The sequence below is a fragment of the Gouania willdenowi genome (genome assembly GCF_900634775.1).
Source record: "Gouania willdenowi chromosome 24 unlocalized genomic scaffold, fGouWil2.1 scaffold_320_arrow_ctg1, whole genome shotgun sequence".
Classification (NCBI taxonomy): domain Eukaryota; kingdom Metazoa; phylum Chordata; class Actinopteri; order Blenniiformes; family Gobiesocidae; genus Gouania; species Gouania willdenowi.
The window spans coordinates 1,652,184-1,660,791 of NW_021144848.1; the positions used below are offsets into that span (position 1 = coordinate 1,652,184).

The window sequence follows — 8,608 nt, forward strand, 5'->3', positions numbered from 1 at the left end:
TTTTCTGAAAGGTGGCAACCCTAACAGCAGTACCAGTAACATGCAAGTGGGGTTGCCAGGTTGGGGGCTGGGCTGGCCCTGTACACACAGGTGGCGTAGCAGAAGGAATTGTGTCCAGACATTAAAGAGTCCTACATTTTTCTTCTTGAGCTGCTGAGATGGACCCCGAACAAAGAGTGAAGCTGGTTCAAGACGTGATTGGCCGACTTAGTCACAATTCATTCCAGCCCTGCACTGTAGGCGATTTGAGAGGAGATGAGCCCATGCTAAGCAAAATCGACTTTTCTGTGCTGTAATCGACTTTTTTGTGCTGTAAACAATTTTTCTGTGCTGTAAACATAAAAGGACTTCATACACATCACACACAAAACAAGTTTTTTTTTTCAATTATTCCCTCAATTGTTAGTTAGAGGGTGATTTGCTCCTTTCTTACTGCAGTGCGAGCCCAAACACCTCGCTCCAATATGATGACGCGTTCCCACTTCGATGACGAATTTGACGCAGCACTGAGCTGAAGAAACCGCGCCTCCTCTGAAAGCGGATCGGTTTCACATCCCGAGTCAGAGTAACCTCTGCAGACTCTGTTCCTCCTGAGCATGTTTGTGACTTTTTACTGTTGCTTCTCCACCTTCTGCTGGAACATCTGCCTTTGCATTTTCCCTACTCTCAGATCGTGAACGCGCTTAGACTTTTGACGAGCAGCACAAGAAACAAATATTAACGCCCAAAACAGCTCATAAATCGCCCTGTTTGGTAGAAAGATCTCTGATTGGCTGAAATCCAGCATCACGCTCCTGTATTTCTTAACGTCATTTACAGCCAGGAGAATGAGCAGAGATTCACTGTCCACTCATAACACTTTAGATTACAATATCCTCAAAGAGTGATTATGGATTATTGACAAAATGATGCCAAAAAAAAGAGAAAAACTTACACACTGCAGCTTTAAAGACCATCAGTACTGACCAAGGTTGGGGTCAATTGAATTGTAATTGCATAATTGATAATTAATTACAATCATGGCATAATTGTAATTGTAAAAAATGTTGCTGTCGTAATTGTAATTCAATTGTAAATGAGTTCAGATAATAAAAAAACAATTATCAATTATAATTTAACACAAAACTGGGAAAGAAAGAAATTGGATGATAGATATTTGTTTTTAGTGTATTTTACAGCTGATTTAGGACCCGTCATCATTAGAGATGCTAACAGAAAGCTAACACAAGAGGAAGGTTAACTTTTATTAGGTTACTCAATTCAGGCTCAGGAATTGTGATTAATTGTAATTGAACTTTAGTCATTGTGAACGTAATTGTAATTGAATTTCTGAGGATAAAACATAATTGCATTGTAATGGGAAAAATGCTTGTCACTGTAATTGTAAATGAATTGTAATTGAACATGGGTAATTGAAAACTTACATTAAGTCTAACTGAAAAATGTAATTGACCCCAACCTTGACCACAAATCTCACTGTTCATTTAATTATTTGCATACTTTCACATTTTCCTCAGTCTCAGCAAATCAAAGCACTGATCCAGTGGGAGGAGTCACACTGACGTGCACTCTGTGGAGGTACACATACAGCAATTGTGAAGAAGGCAGCCTGAGATGGCTGGATGAGGAGAGAGATGAACTGAAGCAAGATGATGATAAAGTCTATTATAGTAGACAGATGAACTGTGTTTCTCATCTGATAATAACACATCAGATTAACCACAGCAGAAGATACACCTGCCAGTTTGTTAAAAACAATGAAGTGAAGATTTCTGCTGACTACACACTTGTGTCTACAGGTAGGACGACCAATCAAATCTCACCTTTAACATGTAAACACTGTCTTTATATGTTCTTCATTGTTTTCATCTCCAGTTGATTTAACGTCTGATTCGACTCCAAACAAGATCATCTTCATCATCATCGGAGCCTCAGTCGGACTGTTGACCATCCTGGTCATAGTTGGTCTGACTGTTTTCATCAAATCCAGGAGGAAAACTGGAGCAGCAGCAGAAGGTGTGTGTGTGTGTGTGTGTGTGTGTGTGTGTGTGTGTGTGTGTTTGTGTGTGTGTGTGTGTGTGTGTGTGTGTGTGTGTGTGTGTGTGTGTGTGTGTGTGTGTGTGTGTGTGTGTGTGTGTGTGTGTGTGTGTGTGTGTGTGCGTGCGCGCGCGCGCGCGTGTGCGAGCGTGCGTAGTTTTAGTTTCAGTGTTTGAAAAGTGTGTCAAATACACAAAGGGTTTGACTTTATAAAGCTTATTTATGGCGTCTGATTTTTCACAATCAGGGAATCATAGGAGAAGGGTTGGGGTCAACTATAATTGTAATTGCATAATTGATAATTAATTACAATTATGGTGTAACTATAATTGTAATTGTAATTTTTAAAAATGTTGCTGTCGTATTTTTTTAATTAATTTGTAATTGAGTTCAGATAATTGACTTTGTAATTGTATTTGCCATGAGAATAAAAAAAAAAAAACGACAATTATATTTTGACACAAAACTGTAGAACCATATTACAGTTCTATGTACAGTTCTACACACATTTTACCATTAAAAAAAAAAAGATCTAGGGGTACACTGGCACAAAAAAGCACCCACACCAAAAATATTAAAACCTATATTTTCATTGATTATGAAGCATAACAATGTAACCAATAGATAGGAAATAAATTAGATGATATACTGTAGATATTCGTTTTGAGTGTATTTTACAGCTGATTTAGGAAGACTTATCATTAGAGATGCTAACAGAAAGCAAACACAAGAGGAAGGTTAACTTGTATTAGGTTATTTATTTCAGGCTCAGTAAATTTGATTATTTGTAATTGAAGTTTAGTCAATGAGAACATAATTGTAATTGACTTTCTAAGGATAAAAAATCATTGTAATTTAATTGTAATCAGCAAAATTTCTGGCCACTGTAGTCGTAATTTAATTGTATTTGAACATGGGTAATTGTAACTGAAAAACGTAATTGACCCCAACTCGGCATAGGAGAATGTCTATGCACTTTAAATATCAGGAATTAGCTGAATTCTACTCTAATGCTCCACAAATTGCTTCAGATTTCGTCTCAAAACAATTTGAGGCTTGAGCTGAGGAATCTTTGCTATTCTGACAATAACACAATGGTCAGTGATGTCCAGTGACGTGCCGTGACCACTAGGGTTGGAGGCACGTTGCAAATCGAGATCATCAATGACAATTTCATATGTTTCTGCTGGCAAGTGTTAATTCAATTCAATTCAATTCGATTTGATTTGTATAAAGCAATTTACAACAAAGTCATCTCAATGTGCTTATCAAAATATAAAATTCATAATAAGAAAGAAAAAACCCAACAAGATCCACATGAACAAGTGTTTACCCATCTAACAAAATCAACATCATAAACACCATTAAAGAAACATAAACAATTATTCAATATAGCCTCCATACTCTCCCAACAAGATATATCTCAAGACACGGCAGCAAATGCAAACGTTTTTTTGCATCTTGTCCGTTTACACGGCAACAGCATTTTGGTGTTTGAAACTGAAGTTTTTAAAAACGGGCTCCAGAGGAATTTACCTGAACTTCTCCAACATAGTGTTGATTTACTTCATCATCACTTGGATCAGTGGAGACGTATTTCATTCTGACCACAATCACAGTACTGCACTCCTACTTAGAGCTTTAAATATTTGCCTGAACCCAGTGTCGGGCTTAATTTCTACCTTTTTAACACAGACTCTGGTTGGTCTCGGCTCAGATACTGCACAGTAAATGAACGGTCAGATGATTTTGTGCTGTTGCCACAGACCATGCATAGAGGGTGTCTACGTACTGCAATGAAAGGACACCAGAGAAGAAGGGCTTGTGCGTGGCAGCCATCATAATAAAAAGGCTTTGTGTTCACCCAAAACAGTGGTCTTTATTTGTAAAGGAACCTAACACAACAAATGTGTTTGGATTACCGCGAGAAAGATGCACAAATGGATGCTGAGGAGGTGAATGGAGGCTGTCCTCTGGTACATGAATAAACAATGCTAAAAAATGCATGAACGACTTGTTCAGTAAGCATGTAGCATCACATGAAGCTGCTTATCATGTTTACCCCCAATTTCCACCGCATCTGTAACTGCTCTGTAACTGCAAAGCAACTGATTGGTTTCCATTCAAGTCCATGTGTCAATTTCCACCATATTCTAATCTGCACCAGAACAGCACCGTAACTGCTGCAGCATGATGCTTCCCTCTGCTGCAATTACGCAGCACTTCTATTTCTGCTGGACGCTGGAGCTGTGCTGCAGCAATTTAACAAAAATAAGCCTGTGTGGAACAGGAAGTAGTGCATCGACACAGAATAAAATATCTGGATAATTTAAAAAAATATAATACTCTGTGCAGAGCGGATCATAATTCCATCCATTGACTGAAATTACCCCTACTTGGAATTACACTGACATTCCGGGGCCTCCAGCGGACCCATTTCGGACTCTACCGGAAAAACAAGCACATATTCGTATTTGAGGGGACCAGACCTTTCCGTTGATACCATGTTTGGCCCAATCCAACCACTTTTAAAACCGTATTTTACATATGAATATTGCATTTATCCATGGTTGTATCACATACATATATCGCGCGATTACACGTGAATTAGCGGGATATCCTGACTACTTACTGCAACAGATGCACAGCAAAACCGGAGGCGGTGGGATTGCTGGACTGCATATTGCATTGAAGTTACGCAGCGGAGTAATTTCGGTGCAGATACGCATCCAGTGGAAATCCAGGGTGACAGAGGAAAACACCAACATTCCGGGGCCTCCAGCGGGGCCATTTTGGACTCTATCTGAAAACCGAGCACATATTTGGACTCAGAGGAATAAAACCTGTTTCAGCTTTAGCCGGCGCAATTCGGACCCTACCCAAAAACCAAGCACATATTCGGAATCGGGGGACCATGAGACAATTTACAACCCCTGATTATATGAGGTCACCCATGAAACAAAAAATATAAGATATTCTACTTTTCGCCCAAACAGTTTTTAAAGAGATTTTTCAGCGGTGACTGTCCTCACCTGATAGAGATGCTCATCATCATCTTTCTGACAGAAGAAACATCTTTCTTTAGCCAGTGGACTTGTATGGGACCTCCTAAATTTTCTGTCCACGTTTCTTGGCAGTGTGGCGGCCAATAGCTAATGCGTGTGCGTGACGGTCTCAGGCACGTTGGATGTGGGCTTTGTTAGTTGTGTTTTCATGGCAACTACGATGGTAGACTGTCTGATGCGTAGGGAGTGTGTTTTTTGTACAGTTTTGCAGTCTTCTTTGGACCTCAACATAGTTGCCATCATGCAAATTGGCTCTTTCTTCCATTATGTCCAGCACATGCTAAGAGCATTCATTTCTTGGCTCTGAAAATGATAGATTAGCTGGTAAAATAAAAGCTCCAGGTTATTTAGAAGCTGAGATATTTATGAAAATGCTTTTCACTGCAGCCATTTTGTAAAATTCAAGACTTGGGGCAAATGGAAACATTGATTTTCTGATTGCTTATAAAATAAGGTTTCCAAAAATGTATAGTTTTCATATTTAAAAATCCAATAAAATTTAAAATCTAAATGTAGTAAACCGAACTATTATACTTAACATGAGATAAAGGTTCCTGAGACATAAATAAACAGAAGTAATGCAAAGAGTTTGACAGGCTTGAGCTAAAGACATTTAAACTGCTGATGCAATAAATCCTGCTGAGGAAGTGATTTGTTCCTTTGTTTGACCTCAGGATGAGGAGGAGAGCAGTGTGACTTATGTCACCGTCAGCTACAGAAACCGAAACCAAGAGGCCTTGCCCAGCTCAGAGGTAAGTGACTCCGTACGCCAAACCATTGCTCCCACTTTAGCAGAGTCGCTAAAGCACAAGAAACCAAACAACTGGACACACACACACAACATCATTAGGTGATGTGTAATCAGAGGTGGCAAAAGGACTAGTCGTCAATACTGAAGAAAAAGTATAGTTACTTAAAGGCACACTGTGTATCTTTTGGCCACTATGGGGTGCTAGACATGTAACTTTCACGTCAAGCACCCCTAGTGGCTACAAACGCTTCTAGTTTTTCCTGCTTGCTCTCAGAGGAGAAGGATGCTATTTTTCCCTCTCCCTCATTTCCCTGCTTGCTGCTCTGTTGTCTTGTTTTGTCTTGTTTGAGCCTCTATCAACATCCCGATCCTGAATTTAATCATGGAATTGATTATCTGGTCTTTTTTAGCTTTTGGTCAAATAATCAAAAATCAACAAACAAACAGTCGGGCCAGCCTCCCTTGTCTTTTGATTGTGTATGCAGACAGTAGTTGACCTGTAACTTCGGGTTAAGGATTGGCTCTAAGGGCTGGGTTGGTCGGACTGGGGTGCGAAGCGGGGCTGGGCTCGCGCCGCGACTGGAGGAGCAGCCACCGCAGCTGAAGGCCCAACGTGCGGCGGTGGGAAGGCGGGTCGGCTGAGGGGGCCGGGACTTAGCAGTTTTAAACTTTTTGCTTGCCTCGGTCATGACCAGGAGTCGAACAGGCGTTAAAATACTTGCAAAAGCCTTTGCTCCATGAGTATATCTGAGCCTGTGGTCACGTGACTGCCGTAAAGTAATACGTTCTAGAGCAGGGGTGCTCACACTTTTTTAGCATGCGAGCTACTTATAAAATTACCAAGTCACAATGATCTACCCCAGATCTACCCACCACAAAAATGCAAAACATATATTTCACATATGCTTATTTTCACATATATTGAGGATTCTTTACATGTACAATGTATGTTGATGTACCTTGCATAACCGCATGAGCTAATTTTGCACAACACAACATGAACATTTTTTGTAATTACCCAAGTTTACTTTGATGACTTGCACTGAACTGAATCAGCGAGGGATGCATAGTCCGGACAGTAGCTGCTGACAGCCAGCCTCAAGTACACTTCCAAATGTTCATCAGTCATGGTGGAACGGTACTTGGACTTAATGATCTTCATGTGGGAAAAGTACGGTGGCTGGGAAGTGTCAGGTGAATGCATTTACAGAATCTGACACAAATGCAAACAGGTCACAACACGAATGCAAACAGGTCACAACGGAAGTGTTTCCGACGGACCGGTATTACAGTCGGACAGTCGGACGGGTATTATGATATCATAGCCTGATGTGAAAAATATAAGAGTATCCTAATCAACTTTCACTTACTTTCATACGCGTTTCGATGTCTTCTTCTTCTTCTTAACTGTTCTGGTGGGTTAAAAACATCTGCCAGAAACGTGTCCATCTGTAATACCGGTCCGTCGGAAATACTTCCGTTGTGGCCATTTTGCATTGGTGTTGTGACCTGTTTGCATTTGTGTTCATTTCTTTAAATGCATTCACCTGACACTTCCCGGCCACCGGGTTTCCGCAACTAAATTTCCCCCCTAGTGGCAGGTCAGCAGAAAGCAGGGCTTTAGTCTCTCTTTAAATATACACAATCACCTCAAAACTCCTCCATTGTCTCCTTTAGGTCAGAGAACCAGAGGAAGGTGAAGAAGAAGTGACTTATGCAACGGTTAAGAAGTGAAGAAGAACGTGTGAATGTGAAGGCAACACTTCACCTACTGTCAGTGCCAATACTGCTTAAACTTGTGTTCTCACTGATAGTCACTGCTCTGATTCTCTGTGAAATAAACATTTTAGATTGTTTTGTTCTTTAGTTTCCAGCAGACATGGGAAACCAGTGGCTCTTAGTGTTTTACATTAAACATCATTTTATTATTGTTTTCTCTGGTACTAGAACATGTTTTAACTTCTTTTTACTCTATAATTGTAAGCCATGATGCCAGTTATTCACAGTTGTATGCTTTGTCTTCTTTTCTTAAATATGCTCATATAATTCAATAAAAATACTTGAAAATACACTTTTCTGTGCAAAATATGATCACATTCATCAGGGTTTGGCCTAAAATCTGACATTATGATTACTTTAACAGGTCATCAAGATTTAAAATTTACATTGCTTTATATAACTTTGAAATTTAGTTTTTTGATAGAAATTTAGTTTGCAAGAATATACTGTAACTTTTAGCCATACATTTACTATAAGCACTAAATTTAAGTTGAGCTTCAGATCAAGGGTTTTGACCACTATATTATATAAACAAATTACACGATGTGTGTGGGGGGCCGATTGTAAAGTTGCAAATGGTTGAATAAATATTAACCTTTTGCAACATTAAGCAACAAATTACATTTAAAAAAGGTATGTGAATTTTTTTATGTTACTTTTGACCAGGTTTACAGCAATATCTGTGAAATTTGTTATATTTACTTTTCTCTTAAAAAATATAATGTCAATGTTAAATAAAAAATCAAAATGTAAAATACTGAAACTAAATCTAAATGTTAACTCTGATCAAATGTTTGCATCAATGAGTTTTTATTTTGGTATTTCTGGTTATTTTTTTCCATATTAGCTAAACATTTAGATTTAACATTTGGATTTTAAATTTAACATTTAATATTTAAATGTAACATTTAATATTTAAATGTAACATTTAATATTGAATGTAACATTTAATGTTTCAATATAACATTTAGATTGA

The 8,608-nt window shown here is 38.8% G+C and overlaps 1 protein-coding gene across 1 annotated transcript in view; it reads left to right on the forward strand.

Annotated features, from left to right (window-relative positions):
* The window catches only part of LOC114458314 (uncharacterized), a 35,247-nt gene extending 27,660 nt beyond the window's left edge, over positions 1-7,587 (forward strand). Inside the window, exons 3-6 of the mRNA XM_028440719.1 lie at positions 1,518-1,799; positions 1,876-1,961; positions 5,777-5,854; positions 7,531-7,587. Of these exons, the coding sequence (XP_028296520.1) occupies positions 1,518-1,799; positions 1,876-1,961; positions 5,777-5,854; positions 7,531-7,587 (503 nt within the window). The remainder of the gene's footprint in view (positions 1-1,517; positions 1,800-1,875; positions 1,962-5,776; positions 5,855-7,530) is intronic.
* Positions 7,588-8,608: the final 1,021 nt, after the last annotated feature.